Source organism: Eublepharis macularius, chromosome 7, assembly GCF_028583425.1.
Source record: "Eublepharis macularius isolate TG4126 chromosome 7, MPM_Emac_v1.0, whole genome shotgun sequence".
Classification (NCBI taxonomy): Eukaryota; Metazoa; Chordata; class Lepidosauria; order Squamata; family Eublepharidae; genus Eublepharis; species Eublepharis macularius.
In genome coordinates, this window is record NC_072796.1 from 144,372,543 (window position 1) to 144,396,920 (window position 24,378).

The 24,378-nt window shown below is 54.7% G+C and overlaps 1 protein-coding gene across 10 annotated transcripts in view; it reads left to right on the top strand.

The window, feature by feature from the left end:
* The window catches only part of SCRIB (scribble planar cell polarity protein), an 85,124-nt gene that overhangs the window by 32,261 nt on the left and 28,485 nt on the right, over nucleotides 1–24,378 (top strand). For 9 of the 10 annotated variants that reach the window (XM_054984892.1, XM_054984896.1, XM_054984899.1 and 6 more), the window contains exons 11-23: nucleotides 5,519–5,685; nucleotides 5,800–5,921; nucleotides 6,660–6,785; nucleotides 9,978–10,229; nucleotides 16,514–16,798; nucleotides 17,475–17,537; nucleotides 19,532–19,621; nucleotides 19,763–19,840; nucleotides 20,689–21,006; nucleotides 21,292–21,372; nucleotides 22,487–22,738; nucleotides 23,410–23,520; nucleotides 23,815–23,991. In XM_054984892.1, the coding sequence (XP_054840867.1) occupies nucleotides 5,519–5,685; nucleotides 5,800–5,921; nucleotides 6,660–6,785; nucleotides 9,978–10,229; nucleotides 16,514–16,798; nucleotides 17,475–17,537; nucleotides 19,532–19,621; nucleotides 19,763–19,840; nucleotides 20,689–21,006; nucleotides 21,292–21,372; nucleotides 22,487–22,738; nucleotides 23,410–23,520; nucleotides 23,815–23,991 (2,122 nt within the window). The remainder of the gene's footprint in view (nucleotides 1–5,518; nucleotides 5,686–5,799; nucleotides 5,922–6,659; nucleotides 6,786–9,977; nucleotides 10,230–16,513; nucleotides 16,799–17,474; nucleotides 17,538–19,531; nucleotides 19,622–19,762; nucleotides 19,841–20,688; nucleotides 21,007–21,291; nucleotides 21,373–22,486; nucleotides 22,739–23,409; nucleotides 23,521–23,814; nucleotides 23,992–24,378) is intronic. The other variant, XM_054984895.1, reaches the window with a different exon arrangement.

Genomic DNA, 24,378 nt, shown 5'->3' on the forward strand with positions numbered 1-24,378 from the left:
TAAGGTGGGGCCACAGCAGATAAGTGGAATTATGATGGAGCACTGGAGGAGAGGCGATCTGCAGATATGAGGGTCCAAGGCCATGAAGGATTTTTTAATAAGTTAACGTGTTGGGGCAGTATTTTGTTACTTAAAAGGCAAACTGTGTTGCTGACGACTCACTTTTTACCCTGGTGCGCCTGCACAGTCATTGACAACATGGCCTCCAGAGGCTGCCAGGCGAGGTGGGCCCGTCCTTCTGGAGGCTGTCACTGTGGGAAGGCCTGGCGAGGTGGGCCCATCCAGAGGCTGTGGCAGGAAGCCCAGACATGGCGGCGCATCCCTTCGGGTCCAAATGGGCCCGAGTTGGTCTCTGTTGGGCCACTGCAGAGCACAGGAGCGGTGCAACAAGCCCTGGAGTGTGCTCCTGTGCTCTGCAGTGGCTGATTTCAGCTTGTCTGAGGCCGAATTGGCCCGTTTGGGGCCGAAATCTGTCCACTGTGGAGCAGAGGAGCACTCCAGGGCCAGGCGTGCCACCCCAGCAGCGTTCTTGCGCTCTGTTTTCTAGAAGGAACAGGCTCTGTTGCTAGTATCTGAATAAAAGAACTCCTTTCCCCACTGCACCATTGTTTTTTGTCCTTTGCTTCATCCTTGGTGTGGCCCTCTTCTTTAGCATTCACTTTGTACGTGATAGCTGGTAGTTTGAATTGAACCTGATAACTGATGGCTGGCTAGCGGAGTGACTGCAGAATGGGTGTAATGCGCAAGCTGAGCCTAGCTCCTGACACAGAGCGGTAGCATTTTGGAGCATCTACAATCTCCTAGTTGACTTCAAGGGTAGCCCCATGTAGAATGCATTGTAGTAGTCCAGTCTCAATGCTACTATAAACACCTTCTCCTAAACAGCTCTGTGGTCCCTGAAAGTAAATGCCTAGGCCCCATCTCCAGAACCTGACACCTCTTGACATCATTGAGAAAATATTTGACTTCCAAGAGCTGGATAAAAATAAGCTGGACCCCATGATAGTTTTCTTCTAGTGGGAGGAGGGGGGGGATTCCCAGGGTCCCATTGCAGGCCTCCAGTTTCCCCTTTATTGCTCTTCCTGAGCATTCTTCCGTCCCTCGGGGGCAGCGTTTTCGAGATCGTTTCAGAGCATAGTGGGAGGGGTTAGACTCGGATGTCCCTTTCTACTCACAAAAATGCTTTCCCTTAGCAGAGATTTATCATGGGATCCAAGGGATATTTCTGCCTTGCAAAAAAAAAGTCATATTTATGGGATATTTGTAGAAATTTGTGCAAACTCAGGCCTTTAATGCTTGCCCCCTTGCCCCCCCCCCCGTGTCAAGAATCGTCATAACCACAAGCTGGCTGAGTGGAAAGGCAAGAGTAAACACTCAAAACTGGGCAGTGAAACCTCACTTCCCAGGGTAACAAGCTGCTACCAATCACTCTGGTGAACCGTCAACTTGGGACTAAGAGACAAGTCTCAAGTCCTACCAAATCTTAAGCGAAAGAAAGTCAGCCCTGCGAGGTAGACCACCTTGCAAACTGTAACGGGCTCTTTTGCCTGTGTCTGAACTAAGTTTCCACTACTCCAAAGGAAAGATTTATCTTTTCTTTTGAATAGTGTTCAGCAATTAGTTCAAGACCTGTCAAGCAAAATTGTTATTTGAACCGTTTGCTTATTAGTACATTTATTTGTAAAAAGGTTCTTTATTCCTTTGCTGCTTCTAATCAAAGTACTCAAACACTTGTTAAGAGTTTATTTCTTTTATTGAAAATACACTCTATTTTTTTAATGAAACAGGTAGTTAAAATATAAGATGATTAATATTAAGTCCTACAAAAATAGAACACAGAAAGGCAAGCAGAATTAAATTTGCTAACATTTCCAAACTAACTCTTTAAGTTTAAAAATAATCAAAGTTCTTATGAAATGCATTAAGATTTTCATAGCCTACTTTGCAAAGATAAGAATCTCACCTAATCTTCATGAGATCTCTTCCAGTCAGAACTCTTAACTCATTATCTAGATTAGCATGTTTAATAGGTTATTATCATATGTTTAATAGGTTATCTAAGATCTTTTCACGTAACAGCCTAAGCAAACTATGGTTGGTTTAATGATTTATTGAATATTCATAATTTCTATTGTATAACCTTCTAATTAGCCAAAAAATGACTTTATAGCCAGCTTGCAAAACAAAGCTATACATTTGTGAGAAATCACAGGAAGAGTTAAGATACTAGATCACTCTTGGTCCAGTCTCTGATAAGGAAACATTAATCTAGATGGAGGCCACTATTTTTAAATAGCTGTCAAAAGATTAAAGCGCACCTGTTTTAGTTACCTAACACTCTAAAAAATGCACAGACAGTTCATGAAAAGTTTAAACGTTCACCCAGAATACAAGCCATTACTGTGTATTAGCTTAGTATTGATTAGTATAATGTGCTTTAATCTATATTATTACAACAAGACTGTGTTCCACAGAACCATTACTCAGGTAGGTGTGGTGGATGGGCAAATATTCCCGCTGCAGTGAGAGAACCTGTGTGTATAACATCCCATAGTTATCCCACTTTGCCTTCCCAGAAGCGAGGGCGGTTCCCATGGCGTTCCACATCTCCATTTTATCCCCACAACCGCCCAATGAGGTAGGCTAGGCTGGAAGAGGGTGGCTGGCCCAAGTTCACTCGGTGAGCCTCCACGGTAGAATGGGTGTTTGGACCCAGGTGCCGTGGTGCAGCCGTGGCTCAGTGGCAGTGAAGGCTCCTCAGAGCAGGAGGGCCCCACGTAACCAGCCCCGGGGCGGCGGGAGCCAACCAGCAGAGAAGGAGGTGCAGGCATGCCAAGGCCTGCAGCCAGAAGCTGGGTCAGAAGCACCTCCGTCCTCCAGCTCTGACCCAGCAGGTGAAGGCCAGCTAGCCTCTCCTGGATCGCCAGTGCCTCTGGAACGCCGTAGGCAAAGGCGAAGGGCAGAATTGCAAGCAAAAAGGCGCCGTGCACGCTTGATGGCTCGAAGGCAGTGAAGATGAGTCTTTATAGGACCGTGCTTGAGAATCCGGCTGGATGCGTGACGTGTGGGCATGCAGACTATAAAGCCTCCCAAGAGATGCTTCTGGGTGCGGATGCAACGTGTATGTTGAGACACCGACACTACCTGGATTGATTACCGGAAGATCTGGCCTCAGCCCGTAGGACTCTGAACTTCGGGGATTCCCTCTCTGGCTGACTGCTGGAAAACCAGATCTCCGCCTGAACAACCTGACTTTGGAACTTCCTCTGGCCTTGTTTTTCTGAGGAACTGATGCCGGAGCCCAGCAACCGGTGCCCCAGGCCTCCCAGATTCTAGTCTATCACTTGACCACTGCACCAAGTTGTTGCTCGATTAGGGTGGGTAGTCATGTTGGTCTGCAGAAGAACAGCAGGGGTTGAGTCCAGGGGTGCCTTGGGAGACCCACAGGATTTTCAGGGTGCAAACTGTGGAGCGCCAGAGCCCGCTTCTTCAGACTCGGAAGTTTGCAGCCGGAAGATCTTGTGGGTCTCTGAGGTGCCCCTGGGCTCAGATGCTGCTGTCCAGTTTGTTGCTAGCTACAGAGAACAGCAGAGCGGCCCAACGAGGTCCTGCTTGGCTTCGGACTCGTTGGTAAGGTGCTTGCTGTAGCAAAAATCACGAACTATGACTGGGCAGGAACTTTTTTGACTAAGGAGGTCCCTGCAGTGACTGGCCAGCTGGAGACAATTGACTTTAGAGGGGCTTCCTTGAAATACGAAGGTGTAAATAAAACAAGGAATAGATTACGAAACCAAGGGAACGGGGGACCCATCTCTGAAAGTAGAATGTGCTGCATTCCTCTTTCTTGGGAATAAACCTCATTGAATAAAATGGGACTTCCTTGTGAGTATAACAGCTTAGGACTGCACACTCGTCCCCCTCTGGAATGACAGCACCCCGAGTTGAATGAGAGTCCCTGGAACGAAAGCGAGTGCTTTAGGACAGGAATGACAGCCCCCATAATGGAGCGATTTTTATTTATTCGCATGCTTTGTGTAGCCCTGCCTTTCTCACTTGAGACGCCAGGCAGATTATACAATGTAGGTCAATGCCATCAAGTGGACGGGACATCTTACAGACAATGCAGTAGGACTGGAATTGCAGAAATCTGAACAGAACATAAATATTATACATGACACATTACAGAGGGAGTGAATAGTAGTATGGAAGCAGAAATACCTGAGAACAAGATACAACGACAGGTAACACCTACCATACACAGTGTAATAGGGGTCATAAGGATCCATTAGGAGGTGAGATTTGGATTCTCCCCCCCCCCACTGCCACCCCAGCTACAACCCCCTCTTCATAGGCTGGAGAAAGGGGACGTATTTTCCAGGGCTGTTTTGACCTCCCAGGTCTTCTCAAATGTTGGGAGGGGGTGGGATAAAGTGCTGAATCCGGCACCTGGCGCACTCGTGCCTGGTTCTCCCTGCATACAACTGATTCAAGCTTCTCACAGAATAAGATTCAAGATGAATAGCCATGTTAGTCAGCAGCCCCAAAATAAAAGTCCAGGGTCCCCTTTAAGATGAACAACATTTATTTCAGTGGTATTAATGATGTCATTCTTTAAGGGGCTGCTGGACTGCCGGACACAGGGAAGCAAGCTGTGAGTGGAGGGTGTTAGGGAATGAGTCTTGAGTAGGCACGGGCACAAACCAAAAAACCCCCCCCAAACCACGTGATTCGTGGTTCATGGCATTCCACGGAACCTTGAAGCATGAACTTCTGACCTTTTTCCAGTTTGTGGTTTGTGGCCTTCCAACCGCCCTGCACTGGCTGCTGAAGCTGGTGCGGGGCATTTGAAACAAACAGCCCCTATCTTCTGTGAAACTGACAGCCAGAGCGGCAGGAGAAAGAGGCTGTCCCTTTCCCAGACCCAGTGCCGGTTCCAGGGTGGGGTCTGTGAAACTGACATCCCCCTTTCTGCTGCTCGGGGGCTGTCAGTTTCACAGACCCTGTGCTGGGTTCAGCCAATGGGCTGAAACTGGCGCAGGGTCTGCGAAACTCCGAACTGGCCATGGAGCGGCTGTGCTGTAAAAACTCGTTCCCATGGAACGTGTGTTTCGGTGCAAACAAACCAGCCATTCCGTGCGGAATCGTGTTTGGGGGTTTGTTTTGTGCCCATCTCTAGTTGCGAGTGACTCCCTTGGGCCGGTGCTCATGAGGCAGCTGATGATACCTTGTGACGGATTCATGCCCAGAGAGATCTGGGTCTGGTGCTAACCAAGTATGTTCTGCGACATCCTGGTAGGAGAATTGGTGACCGTTTCCACCCCTGCTGCTTGGCTTTGTCGTGACGTTTGGCGGTGTATAGCTCCTTGCTGCGGCAGCCTTCTGTGCGCCTCCCTCTCCGGACAAGTTCCAGGACCCGGGGAGAGCTGCATGTCACAGGGGGTGTTCTCTGGGTGGGTGGGTGGGTGGGGGCGGTTCTTGCATGCCACGCCCATCCCTGAGCTGCCGCTTTCTGATGCAGGTTGCAGCACCTGCCTTTCGCCCTGACCAGCCTCGGCTTGAAGGCCCTCTGGCTGGCAGAGAACCAGTCGCAGCCGATGCTGAAGTTCCAGACGGAGGACGATGAGAAGACTGGAGAGAAAGTGCTCACCTGCTACCTCCTCCCCCAGCAGCCATCCCCCAGCCTAGGTACACGGGCGTCTCTTAGCCATCCAGTCCCCCGTTTGGAAATGGGGAACAGCGGTGCCCCCCAGGGGCATCAGCGGCCCCTCCCCACATACCCTAACCCCCTTCCCTTTGCAGAGAATCTTCTGCAGAACAGTGTGGACGAGGGCTGGGCAGACACCAACCTCAACCGTGTCAGCGTGATCCAGTTTGTGGATGAGCCCAAAGCGGAGGAGGAGGAGGAGGAGGCTGAGAAAAGGGTAACGGAAAAGGCTGTGCGGCTGCCGGGGGGAGGCGGTCTGAGCACCGGCAGGGAGGAGGGCTCCCCTGGCAGCCGCCTGCAGGCCTCTCTGGCCTGGGCTGCCTCTCCCTCTGGTCCGAGGGATGGATGGTTGGCCCACGGGTGGCGGGCAGAGAAAGCACGGCCCCGGTGGTGGGGTGGGCACTTGGTCTTCCCGGTGGGCTGATCTCCCCGAACACACACAGATGTCTGGAGAAGAAGGAGTAAGAAGAGAACAGGAGGGCCCCCCCCAATCACAGAAGAGTGGAAACAGGCAAAAGCCGGTGGTGCGAGTGAAGAAGAGTATTTATGACTCAGATTAAAATCCGCGGCATGTTTTGCTATAGAGCTTCTTCAGGGGAATCTGCAAGTCTTTCCATTTTCTTACAGCAGGAACGCAGAAATGGCCATAGGTTTTACTTGGATCATAAAGACTCTTCTTCCCTCGCACCGCTGGATATGCCCGTTTTCTTTCTTCTTTGGAGTGGAAGAGGGAAATGCTAGGGTCCACAGTCCTTGTGCTGTGGGGATTTGCCGCTGCCCTTATGGGTGATCGGTCATCCCCCTGTGGGGCCATCAAGCCAACTGGGCGCAGCCCTCGTGTGCCCGGCCTTTTCTCTGGTGGCTCTGAGCAGGTCCAGCCTCCTCTCGTTTGGGACTCGTGTGGCGTGAGTGGGTCCACTCCGTGTCTGTGTTCTCTGACTTCCTCTTTTTTAAGGGCCTGCAACGTCGGGCAACCCCGCACCCGAGTGAGCTGAAGTTCATGAAGAAGGTGATTGAAGTTCGGCGTAATGAAGCTTATGCTGCCAAACTGGGTGCTGGCCGGAACTCTCCTAACTCAGGGGTGAGACGCTGCGGACCTTTGCAGGAGTCCTGATCGGTTGGAGGACGCCGGGTCGCTTGGCTCTTGTTTCCGACCCGTCTTGGCCTGTGTGTTGAGGGATGGTGGTCTTGACCCCCCCTGTGAGGGAGACTTTTGGGGCCGCCACTTCTAGCCTCCCAGGCCTCTGCATACGGCTCAGAGAGTCAGCTGGGTGCCCACCTGCTCTGCAAGCCTCTGGGGGCGAGGACTGTGGAGGTGCAAGTCGGCTTGTTCTCCAGCTCAGCGCAGCCAGCACAAAGGCCGCTCGCGCCGTTGTGATCGGTGAGCGCTCTGGGGGGCTTTTGAGCAGCACCGGAGCCGAGGGCTGTGCTTTGTGTTGCTGGGTTTTTGGTGGGCTTTTCGGCTCAGTCCACTAGCTGGCCGGTTTCAGTGATTTTCATTTATTGTTGATTCTGTGTCTGTTTGTATTGTTCTTTTTAGAGCAAGCTGCTTTTGTGGGTCAGTTGATTGAAAAGCCAATTAGAAATGTTCCTGGGGAGGGGGGCGGGGGTGGAGCGGGACACTGTTCGTTCCTCGGGACGGCCTCCAGTTCTAAAAACTCTTCCTATCTGGAATCTTCAGTTGATTTTCTCATAGTTGGTGAAGCGCCCTTTTGAACCCGTGGCTGCCTAAAACCTCCATTAGCTACCATTCAAGGCAGCCTTCCTTGCAGCCACAGTTTCTGTCCATCACACCAACCAACTCTGTGCTTTGCAGACTGGAAGTGACCCCAAAGGTCATCTAGTCCAACCTCCTGCACAATTCACAGCTATCTCCCTCTGCCCTCTCGCCTCCCTCACTGATCCCTGCTCTATGCCCAAAGGAAGGCGAAAACCCTCCAGGATCCCTGGGCAATCTGGCCTGAAGGAAAATTCCTTCCAAAGGGGTGATCAGCATTACCCCGAGAATGTAAGAAAGGGCCAGGAGAGCCTAGCTCCAGTTCATCCCTTCAGGCCCTCCCTGTCCTGATCTGCGTACATTCGTGTTGAGTCAGAGAATCATCGTTGCTGTCAGGTGGCCCTCTAGCCTCCTCTTAAATACATCCAAGGAAGGAGAGCCCAGCACCTCCCGAGGAAGCCTCTTCCACTGAGGAACTGCTCTGTCAGGAAGTTCTTCCTTGTTTAGCATCGGCAGGGCTGGGGAGTGGATTGCCGGCCCTCTCCTGCTCCTGAGCACCAGTGGTGGGCAGGCCCATCAGCGGAGCCGCCTGCAGTATATCCAGGCCAGGACTTCCCACCCGTCAGCTGCGCAGGGCCGAAGGGTGCTTCTAGAGGGTGTCGTGAGTGCAGAAAATACCTTTTAAGTTTGGTTCCAGAAGTTTCTCCCGATCGATTCTGCATATGCCGAAATCCCCCCATCAGTGTGCTGGCGGAGAGGACCTCTCAAGCAACACCCGTCCCAGATAAACCCTAACCCTTCATAGTTGTTTGGGGTTGGTCATGCATTAGATAAGAGCTAGGGAACCTGCCTGAAGTTCAGCCCAGCCATTCTCGGTGGGGTTGCACTTCCCCTTACGGATCAAGTTCTTTGCTTGGGGTGCTGCTAGATGCAGCAGCACGCCCCCCCCCCCCGTGTGTGCCCCAGTGGCGTCTGCCACAAATCACTTCCCCCCACTTTAGCTGAGTGCCTTGGTTGTGGTCCCGCACTGAACAGAGAATGCTGAGGCCCCCAGTTGATGCTCTTTATGCATGTTTTTAACCTGATAGCTTTCTTGGTGGTCCTGACAAGGGCAAAAAAGTGAGGTATAAATACCCCTTATTATATTATATACCTCTTGCACCAAAAATCAATAATACATTCAGTAACGGATCCTGAACAAACCTAGTGTTTGTAGGAGTGGCGGATATATCGCCTTGCATGGAACAACTCATTCCGTGGCGGAGTAGGAGGAAGCCCAATTCTTGAAATGCAGGGAAGCAAGATACTCACAGAGTTGTTGACGGCAGCAGGGCGATGTCGGCCACTTTATTTTTGGTAACCCCCAGGAGTCAAGGAAAGGGGCTGCATCACTGAACAAAGGCCTGGGCCAGCCGCAGGATATTCCAGACTTGCAGGGACCTGAAGGCATGCGAGTCCTTCCTTCACACTTGCACCTCTGAGTGCCGCAGCTGAGGGGTGGCTCCTGCGCCTGTGCCGCTGCCTGTGGGTCTTCTGGGGCCTCTTTGGGTCACTGTGGGGAAAACGGTGCTGGGCAAGGGGAGCCATTCACCTGACCTGCCCGGGAGGACTTCTGGGGGTTCTTGCCTGGTGGCCTCTGCTGCATAGTCGTGTCGTCATTTACTGGGGATTGTTCAGGGTTTTTTTACTGTTGTTTGGCTTGGAATTTTTATGTAAGAAGTGAGTTATAAGTACTTGAATTAGACACGGGTGCTGTACAAAACTGAAAAATAAACAGGCTTGTCAGATGAAGGACAGGAAAGGAGGGTTTGTGGGGTAGAGCCAGGGGGAGCAGATGTGTTCTGGGGGGGCTATGTACATGCCGCACATGACATGCCCTCTGGGGTAGTTAGGGAGGTCGCTGTGTTGCTCAGCTGGATTTGAGTCCAGTGGCACCTTAGAGACCGACAAGGTTTTCAGAGTGTCAGTTCTTCAGACTCTCGCAAGCGTACACTCTGAAAACCGTAGTTGGTCTGTCAGGTGCCATTGGACTCAAATCCTGCTATCCCTTCTGGGAGACACTCTTAATCCTAGAGCTGTGGAGCAGCTACATTGAAGGGCATCAATCATGGCAAAGGTTTACAGACAAGATATTGAAGATTCAAGTCTAGAAGTACCTTAAAGACCAACAAGATTTCCAGGGTATCAGATTTCAAGAGTCAAGTTCCCTTTGTCAGAGTCCAGGTATCTGATGAAGGGAGCTTTGACTCTCAAGAACTGACTCTACTCTTCCCGGTCTGTAAGGCGCTACTAGACCCAAATCTCGCTCTCCTACTGCAGTCCAGGGCAGCTCCCCACTGGGGGCAAAATGTGCGTGCTTGGTAACTGCAGGTTCCTTCTCCCTTCTGCATTGGGGCTGAGAGAGGAGAGAGGGGTCCGTTGTTTCCCTGTGCCGGCGGGTATCGCTGATGTGAATTGGTTCTGCCGCCCTCCTTACCATGTGGGTATGCAGAAAAGGTCTGTGGCTGTGATACTAGGCGTGGCTTTCTCTTAACTTGCTGTTTGCCTTGTGTATAGGAGAAGAGGCTGAGTGCCACATCCAACCAAAGTGAGGAGTCACAGGTCTCTAGCAGCACGCTCTCTGCCAGTTGCCAGGAGGAGCCCGTGAGAGACGTGCTGCAGACTGCAGGGCCAGAAGACGTGGGGACGGCTGGGGCCGCAGAGGTGGCAGCAGTGGAGAAAGGGCTACGGCCGCAAGAAGAAGCAAACAGAGAAGAGGAGGAAGCAACAGGAGGCCAAGAGGAAGAGCTTGAGGTGGAGTACAATGAGGTAGGGGCTTGGGAGCCCGCCCTCCTGCTTAGATACTGGGCTGCTGCTCTGAATGTCCATCAGCTGATGGGCGGGGCAGGGCGGGGCAGGGCGCTGTGTCTCGGCTTCGTTCTGCCCTGGAAAACTCAAAGTAGCTGTGCCTTCTGATGTGCTGGATGCTGAGGAAAGGGTCAGAAATAGATTGGCTGGAGGAATATAGGGAGCTAGAGAACGACAGCGATGCCGAATCTATGTCGCACTGATTAGTATGGGAACTCTCCTGACCGCTTCAGGCAGTCCATTCAACAAGGTGGGGGCCACCACAGAGAAGGCGCGTGTATGGGCAGCAAACAATTTTGCCCACTTGCAGGATGGTATGTGCAGTATGTTCTGTTTAGATGAGCAAAGCTGTCATTGTGGAGATTAGGGGGAGAGGCTTAAATCAACAGGAAAGGGACAGCCAATAAGCAACGCAATAGAATTTGGAGTGCAGAAATCTGGTAACAGCTGAAACCAAGTGGAAATAAAGCACGAGCATTAATATGTCACATTAAACAATGCAGAATTACATAGCATACATGTGAAATGTGCTGTCAAGTGGCAGCCATCTTATGGCAACCCTTATGGGTTTTCAAGGCAGATGAGCAGAGGTGGTTTGCCATTGCCTGCCTCTGTGGTAGTGACCGTGGGCTCCCTTGGTTGTCTCGCAGTCGAGTACTAACCAGGGACAACCCTGCTTAGCTTCCAGGATCTGACAAGATTGGGCTATCTCAGACCCTCTGGGTCAGGGCAGTTACATAATAGGACCCCACTTATAGCAACAGACAGCATGTTCCATACACAGTAGTATAATATACAGTCACCTTTCACTTTTTATCAAAGTATCTCTTTCAACCATTTCCTTACATCACAGTCCTATTGATGCAGTAACTAAAAAGCAAATGTGATTTTACGTTATATCATCAACAGAAGTATAGTGTCCAAATCATGTGAAGCGGTGGTGTTGCTTTATTCTGTTCTGGGTAGACCTCAGTTGGAATACTGTCTTAAGTTCTGGGCGTGACAGTTTAAGAAGGACGTTGACAAACTGGAACATGTCCAAAGGGAGGGAACAAGGGTGGTGTGGGGTCTGGAGACCAAGTCTCATGTGGAAAGGTTGAAGGAGCAAGGTACGTTTGGCCTGGAGAGGAGGCGACAGAGGGGCGACACGATAGCCCTCTTCAAGTATTAGAAGGTCTGTCATATAGAGGATGGAGCAGAGTTGTTTTCTGTAGCCAGGCTCAGCAGGTGAGACCAGAACCAATGGGTTAAAATTAAAGCAAAAGAATTTTTGGCTAAACATTAGGAAGAACTTCCTGACAGAAGGAACAGGCTTCCTCGGGAGGTGCTGGGCTCTCCTCCTTCCTTGGAGGTATTCAAGAAGAGGCTAGACTGCCACCTGACAGCCGTGCTGGTTCTCTGACTTGATATGAGGGAGGGGGCATGGAGGGGTGAGCCGGTGCCTGAGTCTCGCGGCCCTTCCTTATGTGCCCAGGGTCATGCCGATGGCCACTGTGGGGCCAGGAAGGGATCTTCCTCTGGGGAGTTTTCGCCTTCCTCTCTGGCCGTAGAGCAGGGGTCACTGGGGGTGGGGGGGTGGGGTGGGGTGGGAGGAGACAGCTGTGAATTTCCTGCATTGTGCAGGGGGGGCTGGGCTAGATCGCCCTTGTCTTCCCTTCCAGCTTGAGGTTTCTTGTGCAAAGAAGCCCCCCCTGAACAATTCAGTTTGCGCAGTTTGTGGAAAGCCAGACGGGCAGGGGCCTTCCTGGCCTCCTCAGGCAGGCCGTGGGGACCGCAGCAGAAGGGCGTTGTGTTCAGGCACTTGGTGATTTTGCCCATTTTCAGGGTGGCACCTGCAGAAGGCCCTGCTCCGATGAGTGAAGCTGCTGTGGAGGAGCACTGGGAGAGGGGCAGGCCTGGGGGTATGCAGGGCCACGGCCATGAAGCCCTTCCGATGTGATAGTCAAAACCGTGACTTGAGCCTGCCTGGTAACCACTGATGGGCAGCCAGTGGTGTAACTGCCAATCGGGGAGTCGTTTGCTGCTCTGCCAAGCTCCAGAAAATAGTCTAGCTGTGGCGTTCAACCCCAGCTGGTGTCTCGGAGCTGACTTCGAGGATAAAATGCATCCATTCATTCTTACACAAGTACCTCACCTTTCCCACCAGTGGGGATCCAAGGTGGCTTGCACAATTCTCCTCTCCCCTTTTATCCTCCCGACCACCCTGTGAGGTAGCGTAGGCTGAGTGTAGGTGATGGCCCAAGGAGTGAGCTTCATTGGCAGAGTGTGGAGTTGAACCTGGTTCTAATCACTGCACCACACTACACACGCACATGGCAGTAACCGAGTCTTGATGTTACTTTGACATGGATCTGGGTAGCCAGATCAGCCACGTCAAGGTAGTGGGCTTGAGGGCTGCAGACAAGATCCAGAAGGAGCAACAAAGAAGTATCCCCTTTGCCTGTGTTCAGGTGGAGATCATTAACTCAAGCCACCGCAGCCACCCCCAGCCCATAGCCTGAGCTGAATCCAGACTGAAAAGGGTCCAGAGCACACGAGAGAGATCCAAGAAGGCCTGCTGCGTTCTCGGCCATTTTCCCTGGGAATGGCAGATTAGAGACTGCGCAATAAGGAGCCGCATGGTTTTTGTCTAGGGATGGGTTTTAAAGTCATGGATGGATAATGGCCGCTGAGTGGCCGTGGGATGGTGCCCTGAGCGAGTGGTGATTTATCTGGACCTCAAGGGCTCGCTAATGTGGTCCTGACATGATTTTAGCAGCCAGAGTGCCGAGGATCCAGGGCCCGTGAGACGAGGGACTGTGGCTGGGGGCAGAGGCTCTGCTTGGCGTGCGGAAGGGCTCCCGTTCGGTCCCCAGCAGGGTCTCCAGTTCAAAGGATATGGTTATGGGACCAAGTGAGGGCCAATGACTTCATTGGAGCTTCTAAGCTGCCCAGTCCGAAGACCTCTCTCTCACATTCTGGGCAGCTTTTAGCTTAAGGCAAGGTCTGAAAGAAGTTGTCTATTCCTTCGAGAACCAGCTTCTCAGTACAAATCATTTGTGTGAGTTCTTCCTGTTGAACTCATTCCCATCAAAGCATGCAGAGACTTTCTTTAGAGTTTAATCTTTATTCTTTATTGGAATAAACGCTAATCTTTTTAAATAAGCAAGATAGTAAAATATTAAAAATGAATCCAATAATTGATTAACATATGAATGCAATAAAAAGTAAATCTCTTATCATCTCTCAGTTAAAACAATGAATGGTTTAAAATCAGATCACACACAATTCTCTCTGAAATGCTTTGAATTTCCATAGACAGATAAATACATTTCTCACTTAAAATGTTCTGAGATTTCCTTCATCAAAACTCTAGTTTCTTATCTTAGTGACATCCTTTTATACTAAAAGACATTTGCTCTCTCTAAAGTCATCTCTAAGATATGTTCCCTGACAATAACAGAAAAGCGTGATTAGTTTTAGATCTAGCTAATTTTTCAGATTTTCAGTCATGTTGATACTTTGCTAAGCCAAATGTAGCGTCATTGTACCACTTGCATAGATAAGACCCTACATATCTTTAGAAGATGTTGAAAAGATAGATAATCAGATTATACTTGTTTCTTCTTAACAATTAAAAAATCATTCCTTTTCCAACCATTTTTAATTGGTTGTCAAAGATAAAACGTGTGTTTTTCCACAGCTTTGCCAACAAACTTTGTTAAAGGTTATACAAAGTTCACTAGAATAGGGGGGTAGAACTGGAATATATGTGATGACCGTCGCCTCTCTGCTGCGGCCCCTCCGCCTGAGACCATGCAGAGCCCTGCCCTCCGAGGAGACCTTCCTGGCCCTGAGAGGCCCGCGGGCCTGGCTCGGTCCGAGGGAGCTTCCGGGCGGGCTCGTTCTGGCCCAGTGGCATGAGTGGGATTTTTGCCGTGGTTTCCTTGGGACTGAGGTGGTTATTTTTTCTCCTCGCTCTACATGCCATCCCTTTAAATTGGATTATTATTATTTTTTTTTGCTAAATTGCCCCTGTAATGATTCCAAGTAAATGTGTGCCTGTGCCTTTAAATGCTTGGTGTGAGCTAGGTGAAGAGTGGGGGTGAGAGAGAGGGATGAGTGAGCGATATGATTGGTTGACTGAGATTGTGGGCGGAGCGAACGCAGTTTAGACTGACAGTGCAGGGAGAAAGGGAGGAGTCAGAAGAAGGCAGGCCCGCTGTGGGCTGCCTGAGTACGTTGACGTGTTTATGGGAGAAATATGACCTGTGTGGACCCTGAACTGAGCCCGTTTGTGAAAGGACACTCAGTCAGGGAAAGGGAGGCCGGCTGTGTGCTGCCTGAGCAGGTTTCATATTTCTGTGAATGGGAGTCAGAGAAAGAGAGGCCGGCTGTGTGCTGCCTGAGTATACTGAAGTGTTTATGGGAGAAATATGACCTGTGTGGACCCTGAACTGAGCACGTTTGTGAAAGGACACTCAGTCAGGGAAAGGGAGGCCGGCTGTGTGCTGCCTGAGCAGGTTTCATATTTCTGTGAATGGGAGTCAGAGAAAGAGAGGCCGGCTGTGTGCTGCCTGAGTATACTGAAGTGTTTATGGGAGAAATATGACCTGTGTGGACCCTGAACTGAGCACGTTTGTGAAAGGACACTCAGTCAGGGAAAGGGAGGCCGGCTGTGTGCTGCCTGAGCAGGTTTCATATTTCTGTGAATGGGAGTCAGAGAAAGAGAGGCCGGCTGTGTGCTGCCTGAGTATACTGAAGTGTTTATGGGAGAAATATGACCTGTGTGGACCCTGAACTGAGCACGTTTGTGAAAGGACACTCAGTCAGGGAAAGGGAGGCCGGCTGGGTGCTGCTTGAGGAGTTTTAAGCATTTCTGTGAGAGAAATATTGAGTTAGAGAAAGAGGCTGACTGTGTGAAGCCTTAGAAGAGATCGGTGTGAATGAGAGTAAATGAAGTAACTTTAAGAACCAAGAACTACTTTTATGAAACCGATACGCTTCTTGACTAAATAAAAGTTTATTTTGTTTTGTTATATCCCTGAGTAGCTGTCGTTGCTATATCCCATTCCTATCCTCAGGGCCACATAGAACCACGAAGGAGCCTGATGCTTAGGCACGTTACCAAAAGGAAAACTTGAATAAAATATATTGGAATATAATATTCCTGGTGGCAGCAAACTACCCAGAGGGTGTTAAGAGCCAGTTTGGTGTAGTGGTTAAGAGCACGGGACTCTAATCTGGAGAGCCGGGTTTGATTCCCCACTCCTCCACAAAGCCAGCTGGGTGACCTTGGGCGAGTCACAGTTCTCTTGAGCTCTCTTAGCCCCACCCACCTCACAGGGTGATTGTTGTGGGGTAATAATAACACTTTGTAAACCGCTCTGAGTGGGCATTAAGTTGTCCTGAAGGGCGGTATATAAATCGAATGTTATTATTATTATTATTATTATTAAGGGGAAGATTAAAAGAAAAATCTACCCAAGAGAAAGTAAAGGGTCATAACAGCCCCCTTGAAGAATTTTTTTTGGCTTCTGTGGGTATGCCTCTGCTCCTGTTCTCTTAGCTCTAGGTGACCAAAATGGTGGTCAGTGTTACAGATGCACCTTCCTTGATTAGACCCGGCTTCTGCGCCCAGAACTCCTTTGAGGAGGTTGAAGTGTCTTCCCCGGTGGTTGCAAACCGGCCTCTGCTTGTAGCCTCTCCTCCCTCGCACCTCCCTGTTGTACTAATGCAAGGGGTGGGGGGATTTGCCCCTCATGCTGCCTCTGGGGCCCCCACCTCCCCGGCAACAGCAGTTTGGGCTGCAGCGGGAGGCGGGAGTGGCAGAAGGGCCTTCCATTGGCAGCGATCCAAGCCTCTGCCTTCTGAGCCCTCATTTGCCAATGGGCCCTTTGGCTTAACCCCGCCTCTTTTGAACCAGCACCTTTCAACACGCAGGTAGCACCTGCCTGGGCTTGTGGGGGGGGGGAAGCTTTTGGGCTCCAGCGTGCCCCCGCGAGAGAGTGCTGTCTGCACCTGGGGTCTAGGTAGACGCATCGAAAAGCTAAGCAGGCAGCGTGTGTAGAAGGGCCTGTGAGTTTCCTGCTCGAGAGGAGCCGTGTGCTGCGGTGTGGTCCCCCCCTCCCTCCCCCCTGCAAGAGTGCCTTGTTGCGCTGCTGCAGTTCGGGGTTTCTGGCAGAGATCTTTTCGTAGGTTCCTCAAAGCCAAGTGAGCGAGCCATTCCGAGCCTTCCTGTCCCATCTGAGATGTTTTCCTTGCAGCCCTCGGTGCATTTTGCCGAAGACACGCTTGTCCGCAGTGAGGATGATGAAGAGGAGGAGCACCGGTTCCCCGTGGGGAAGCAGCGGCTGATCCGCAAGGATACCCCCCACTACAAGAAGCACTTTAGAATTGCTCAGTTGCCACAGCCTGAAGCCGTGGTGGCCCTCTTGCAGGGCCTGAACCCTGATGGGGGCCCCGTGGCAGTGGAGGAGGAGCCACGCAAGAATGGGTGGGAGGAAGAAGAGCCCGCGGATGAGACCCCCGCGGCGCCTCCCTCTGCCAAGGTAGGCTCCTGGGCTCTCTCGATGGGAAGGGCGGGGGGCGGGGCTGCCTTTATCCAGCTGGCCAGGCTGTCCTCCCGCTTCCTCGCTGGAGGGAGGAGTCCCCTGCCCACCCCTTCTCTGCCAGTGGCTCAGGTCCCCCTTTCCCGTGGACCTTCTCTGCTCCTACGCCCAGGATGAGGGGTGCCTTCCCTGAGGCGGCGCCTGCCTGCCTGCCTGCCTACCTTCTGGGCTCCTTGCAGCTGCTGGCTGTGACGTTCTCGTGCAGGGGATCCTTGACAGAGCCAGCCACCATGTGAATGACACAGCCGTCTGACTCCACCCCATGCGACTTCCTGCCAGAGAGCTGTGCTGCCTCGGCGCTTGGGCTCTGGCCGTAGAACAGCAGCTCGGAAGGGAGCAGATTCCTGGGCTGCCGGTCGTGGCTTGTGCTGCAAGAAGAGCCGTGGCTCCAGGGGGGTGGGGGGAAGTGGAAAGACGAGCCTGCCGGTGTCTGCGTCCCCCCCCCGTAGTGACCCCCCCTCTCTCTCTGCCTCTGCCTCCCCCCCTCTCTCTCTCTCTCTGATGTGGGGCACTCGTTGGTGCTGGGGGTGGGGCCTGTCGACCCCTCTGTCTCTGGTGGCAGCCTGGTCCTTCTCCACTAATCCGCATGCCTCTCTGCTGGTTCCTGTCCTAACAGGGGGTGTCGTTTGATCAAGCCAATAATCTGCTGATTGAACCTGCTCGCATTGAGGAGGAAGAGGTCTGTACGCCTCCTGGCATCGTCCCCGCCTTCCCTTCCTGCCCCCTCCTCTTCTCGGGGCCCTCTTGGCCCCACTGGCCGGGGCTGCTGGCTGCGCCGCCTCCTCTCCCCTCTCTCGCCTCTTCTCTGCTTGACCTGGGAGCGGGCTGTGCCCTTGGTTCCACGGGGTGTGCCAGGCAGGGGAGGGCCTGGGAGCGGCAGATGAGCTCAGAGTTTCATGGGGCCGGGAAGAGGGAGAGTGACTTCTTGCTGCCGGGTGGGGTGGGGAGGGGTGGGGTGGGGTGGCAGAAGCATCAGCTTTGATTCACTTACTACCATCTAAATACAGGTAATAGTTATAAATCATGTTAACCAATACACCGAAACATTAATGATACGTTACCTGCCATTCTTGCTTCTCGCCATAAAATTTGACCTGTTTAATCTCGTCTGATCCATTCTATCTATTTTCCCTCTCCTTTTGGAACTTTTTTGCCCTACCTAAGGGTGAATAGCGTATGAAGGAGGTTTGGGGAGGGGCAAGGGGTTTAAAGGCTCCTGTGCTTTAAATCACTCCTCCTCTCGGAACACCCAGGTCGGAAGTGTCCCGCCTCCCCCCAGGAGCATTTTAGGCTGGGTGCCCTGCTGGGTGCCCTTCCTTGCCCCCGCCCCTCGTTTGTGAGGCTGCTGGCTGCCCTTTGGTCTAATCTTAACGGGGAGCCGCTTGACCAGAAGGCCCCGGGCCTTTCGCCCCAGCTGTGTCCTTGGCCCTGGGAACTTGGCCTTGGCATGGAAACCCAGCTAAGGATGGGCGGTGGCATCAGGCCTGAGGTCTGTTTCTCCAGCTGCTGTCCTGAGGGGGTGCCTGTGGCAGGATCCCCCCGCCCCCCCCGGAGCCTGGTCTTCAGCCATGACAGGCCAATATAGCACCAGGATCCCTGCCCAGAGGCCCTTCTAAGCACCCAGTGGCTGCTGTGTTTGGCACGTGTGGCTTGCAGGGGACATCCAGAGAGGAGGCCACAGATGCCGCCTGGCTCCCAGAGAGAGTGTGGGGGTGGGTGGGGGTGGGTGGGGGTGTTCTGAAGCTTTCAGACTTCAGAAGTAATCCCCAAGTAACCATGCTTTGGCTCTGGTGGTGAGTGCTTCCCTGTGCAAGGAGAGGCCCTTTGCTGTACTCCTTTCTGGCCTGGGCCCTTGGCCCAGAGGCGGAGGGGTCCCTTCTGTTGCCCGCCCTGCTTTTCCTGCCACCTGCTGCTCCCTCACGGCCTTCACCCTCTGCTCCCTCGGAGGGGGGGGGACCCCCTGCTGTTTGGTGTGCTGGAGGTGGGCAGAGCTTTCCAAGCATTAGGAGGGCTTCAAGTGCTGACCATGTTCCAGCAAAAACTGAAAGGAGCCCGTCCTCTCCGAGACTCGTATTGGAGCCACCCAGACCAGACAAGGGGCCTGGACAAGCTGACGGAAGTGCCCTTCGGAATGCTCCGTCTACCATCCCGCCTTGTGCCTTGTGCCAGTATGCTGACTGCCCCTGTACCAGAATACAGGGCGTTTCTGTTGGCTTGGCTGGGGTCCTTTTGGACCCCTTTGGGGGTGCCTGCGATTCAGGCTCCGTCCCAGCCAGGCTGCAGGGGGGCGTGCTTCACGGAGGAGTCCCACTTCTTGGACTCGTCTGGGGGAGGGGGAGGTCTCCACATGCCATGATACTTCTTCCTGTTTGGGTGGGGGCGGGCGGAGCCGGAGCCTTACCCGGTGGATTGGGGCCTGGTGTGAGCCGTGATGCCAGTAGCCCTTTCAGTGGTGACAGTGAGAGTGGTGCACCAAAGTGGGGCTGCTGCCGAGGGAGGGGTGTGTATTAGCCCGTTGCTCCCAGGCACAGGCAGCGCACACCTGTTGTGTGCCTGTGCTCGATGGGCACTTGGGCAGGAGCCCGGCGTCCCCATGGCCTGCCAGCTGCAGAGACGGCTCCATTTGCCCTTGCAGTCTCTCCTGCCTGTAACCTTGTCCCGTTTTGCTTCCAGCTGACTCTCACCATTGTGCGGCAGACAGGGGGGCTAGGCATCAGCATCGCAGGGGGCAAAGGCTCCACCCCCTACAAGGGGGACGATGAGGTAACTGCAGGGGGACTGGAGGATCACGTGGCCGGGGTGGGGGTGTTTCTAACCCTAGAGAACCTGGAGCTGAGCTCAGCGTAGCTCTGGGAGTGGGGAGGGAAGACCCAGGCTTCTCTTTTTGCTTTGCTCTGTTTTCAGGGTATCTTTATTTCTCGCGTGGCAGAGGAAGGGCCGGCTGCGCAGGCAGGTGTGCGTGTTGGAGACAAGCTCCTGGAGGTGAGAGGCCCTGGCCCACTGGGCAGGGCAGGGCAGGGCAGGGTGGGAAATGCTGCAGGGAGGGAGGTCCTCTGAGCTGCCCTCAGCACCTCTCTCTTGCTCCTCCTTCCTGCAACTGTGAGGGGCTGGGGCTTCGTCTGTTGGGCAGCAGATCGACGCGTGGCCCTGAGTCTCCGCAGGCTTGACCTGTGGGGCATGTTTGCGAGGTGCCCTGAGACTTGAGGGGCCCACTTCTGTGCCAGGCTGCGTCGGCAAGTTTCAGGGTTGTGGGAAGGAAAGCAAATCAGGTGGACAGAAGGGAAGTGCTGCTTTCGAAAACCCTTCTTGGGCTGGAAACAGTGGGCTGAATGGGAAGCCCCCCCCCCCCGGCCCCGCTCTTGCCCCGCCCTGCCCTCCTCGCGTCTTGCCCTGCCGCTCTCGGCCTTGAGTCGCTCTGCTCCCAGGGGGAACCCGTGGATCAGATGTGCCTCCCTTCCCCGGCTCTCCTCCCCGCGACACCCCCGTTCCCCTCTACTTCGAGGTTTGCTCGGGAAACGTCTGCCCAGGGAGAGGTTGCAGCCCTGCTGGGGCCATTGGCCTGCTGCCCTTCTGCGCAGGTGGGCTGCCTGCCTGCCTGCCTGCCTTCCGCGCTGCAGCTGTAGGGCGTGGAGAGGGGGGCTGGTTTCTTGGCGGCCGTGTGCTGTGGGGCGGGTTCAGCTACAGCTGCCCTGGCCTGCAGAGGCCAGGCACTCCCTTCTAGCTTCCAGCGGGCAGGGTGCCAGTGCAGGGGGGCCGGGCTGGTGCGAGTGTGCAGTGGCCGTCTTCAGCTGGTGGCCTGAGGGTGTGTCCTGCCCCCCCCGCCCGGCCAGGTGAACGGAGTCTTGCTGCAGTGCGCTGAGCATCATGTGGCTGTGGAAGCACTGCGTGGCTCGGGCAGCGCCGTCTCCATGACAGTGCTGCGAGAGCGGATGGTGGAGCCTGAGAATGCCATCACTGTGACGCCCCTACGGCCCGAAGATGACTACAGCCCCCGGGAGCGGCGGGGCGGGAGCCTGCCCTTCCCTGAGCAGCCTGACGCAGCCGCCTCCACGAAGCGCCTCTCCGCCTGCCTGATGAGGAACGAAAGGGGGCTGGGCTTCAGCATTGCTGGGGGCAAGGGCTCCACGCCGTACCGGCCGGGGGACACGGTGAGCAGCAGGCTGCTGAGCCAGACGTGTCCTGCTGGGGCTTGCCAAGAGGGCAGCACTCGGGGGGGGGGGGGGGCGGGCGCGGTTTAGCAGGGAACTGGCACAGGCGGCCGGTGACATTCAATCCCTGCCTGGCTGCTTATTCTGGGCTCGCTGCTGACCCTGCTGGGTGTTGGCTTCTGGGGAGGAGGAGAGTCGAAGGGGCACCAGCTTGGGGAAGCAGGCTTGGCAGAAGTGGAGGGCCTTTTTCCAGGGGAGGTGGCCTAACTTGCCTCGTTCTCCCAGGGAATCTTTATTTCACGGATCGCAGAAGGGGGTGCAGCGCATCGGGACGGCACCCTGTGTGTGGGAGATAGGGTCCTCTTGGTGAGTTGGGTCCTGGGGGAGGATCGGAAGGTGACCGGGGGTGGGTGGGGAGGGGGCTGGCCACCTGGCATGCAGAGGGGTGGTGGGCCTCGTGAGTGGTGCTTCTGCCCTGCCTCACTCACTGCCCGGAGTTGGGAGGTTTAAGCCTTCAGCTGATGTGCTCGGGGGAGGGGGGGACCCCCTTCTGGTTTCCCACCCCAGGGAAGGTGGAGCTGAGTTATAACCATTTGTAGATTGGGGGGAGGTGGGGGGCCCGGCGGAGCTCGCGGTATTTCCTCAGTTGTCGTCTGTCAAGGGTGTGCGAGTGCGCTGCTGAATGCTCCCTGGCCCTCTTCCACGGCACAGCCTTGGTTCGGAGGCTTCCCCCCCCCCCCCGCCCCAGTGTTTCCACTGCTCCGCCTGCCTTCCCTTCTGGCTCATGAATCTTGGCTGGCTGGCTGGCTGGCTGCCGGAGGGGCTGCTTCTCCTGTCTGTGCTGGTGGGGGGTTTCTGCCTGGCAGCCTCACCGAGAGCTCGTAAGGGTGGCTGCTGGCCTGCGTAAGCCTCGAGACGGACTGGTCAGTGCTGGCTTCTGTCTGCCTGCCTCTCTCACTTCCTCTTGCTCCGTGCCTGGACACCGTGCCTTCTGGCTCTCCCTGATGCGGGTGGCCTCTCTGGGGCCAGGGCAGCCTTGGCACGAGGGAAGGGGCTGGGTCGAGCTCTTGGTCAGGGTGTGGCCGCCTGAGCCCGGAAGCTTTCCTTTAGTGCCATCTGCCCTCCTGAGAGGCGTTGTTTCCCACGCCACGGTGTGCTTGCCCTGTCCCTGCGCCCAAAGGCTCAGCCGGCTGTGGCTGTGGAATGGGGGGTGGGGGGGTGGAGCCCGGGCCAGGCCTCTAGCCCCCTGGAGGTCTTGCCAAGGGCTGCTGTGAACCCTTTGGTGCCATTGCCGCGGGCCCGTGATGAGCAGAGGGACCTCCCGAGGCTGGGTGCTCTTGGTTGCCTCTGCGCCAGTGGCCAGGCCTGGCCTTGGAGGACGGGTTGCCTTGTCCTGGGGCTGTGCGCGCATCCCTGCCCCTGCCCCTGCCCCTGCCCCCGCTGTTCGGCTGGCACTGACGCTGGCTTGGCACCGTTCTAGATCAATGGGGTAGACATGACAGAAGCCAGGCATGACCAGGCCGTAGCGCTGCTTACCACCGCCTCGCCCGCCATCACGCTGCTGGTCGAGAGGGGGGAGGCTGCTGCTCCGCCCAGCGAGGGAGACCTGTCGCTGGGGCAGCGAGTGCGCGTGCACTCCCCCCCACCGCCTCCCACCCAGCAGGAGAGCCCGCCTGAGGAGTCCCGCAGCAGCCATCTGCCCCAGCCCCTGGAGAGCCAATACCCCGTGGAGGTAGGTGACCCATGTGTTGTGCGGGGGGCTGCGGGGGTGCGGGGGTGGGGGGGGAGAGACGTGCTGCCTTGTGCGGTGCCTCCTTTCTCGGACAAAGGGGGCTTTCCCCTCCCCTGGGGAGACTGCAGCCATTTGCGGCTCTGACCTGGGAGACCCCCTGCCAATGTAGGCCCCGGGGGGGGGGGCGCTCTGATCTGGCCAATGACCTGTGACGGTGGTTGTGGGTTTTCCGGGCTGTATTGCCGTGGTCTTGGCATTGTTGTTCCTGACGTTTCGCCAGCAGCTGTGACTGGCATCTTCAGAGGTGTAGCACCAAAAGACAGAGAGAGATCTCTCAGTGCTACAGTTGTCCTGTGACCTGTGAGTACTTGGTACATTTCAGCATCCCCTCCTGCTTCCTTGCCAATGGATGGCCCGTTGCCTCCCTATCCCAGAACCTTCTGCGGGTTCCCCGTCTGCCAGGGAAACAGGCAACTTTCTAAGTATGCTCCATTAATAGGTTCCTGCCACAGTATTTGCTTCTCTACCTGAATTTCGCAGGCCCCCATAGGGTCCTCCAAAACGTTCCCCACCTGTTCCTCCATGTTTGCTCCGGGCATCCCTTCCCAGAGCCCGGCGCGGTCTCCCTTTGTGCTCGCACACCCAGCCCTGCGTTCCTTTTGTCTGTGCAGGAGGTGTGCCTGGTCAAAGCTGGGGGCCCCCTTGGGCTCAGCATTGTCGGGGGCAGTGACCACTCCAGCCATCCCTTTGGCGTCCAGGAGCCTGGCGTCTTCATTTCCAAGGTAAAGGAGGAAGAGGGAAGCTGCTCGCAGGGGGAGTGGGGGGGCCAGGCTGCTGGAACCTCTGGAACTGGCAACTGGAATAGATTGGCATCCTCCTGCTCCTGCTACCCGCCTTGGGCAAGTGCATTGAAGCCCTGGAGCCCCCATCTTCGGTCGCCATGTTCTTCCCTGGAGAGCAGCAGAACGCCCGGGTTGGCGCTGTTCTGCACTTACGCAGAATTCCTGCATATTTGGGGACCTTCTGCTTGCCCCATGACCGCCCCTCGTGGTCTCGTTCCAACGCTGTCTCTGTAGGTCATCCCCCGGGGGCTGGCGTCCCGCAGTGGGCTGCGTGTGGGCGACAGGATCCTGGAGGTGAACAGCATCGACCTGCGCCACGCTACACACCAGGAGGCTGTGACTGGCCTGCTCTCCAACACTCAGCAGCTGAGGCTGGTGGTCAGGCGAGATCCACCCCCACCCGGGATGGAGGTAGGCGTGGCTGGGCCCTTCCTGTCTGCCCTGAGCCTGCTTGCGGGGAGGGCAGAATACAAATACGATACAATAAAATAAATCTCCCTGTGCATGACGGGAGGGAGGACACTGCCAGGAGAGTGGTTCGGCACCTCCTGTGACATGGAACTGGGAGACCCCTCACCCTGGAGTCCTTTTTCTGGAGGACCTCGTCATCATTTTGTTCCTTGTGCCCCCCCCGCCCCCGCCGCCAACTCAACTACCAGCCCCATGCCCTGTTTTGCTGCCGGGGTCTACAGGTAAGACCCAGCCAGGGTGAAGAGGGGTGTGGGCCTCTCTTCTGCCTCCCCCCTCCCTCCAAATGCAACCAATGGGTTGCTGTCGCCCAGGGAAGGGCTGCCCACT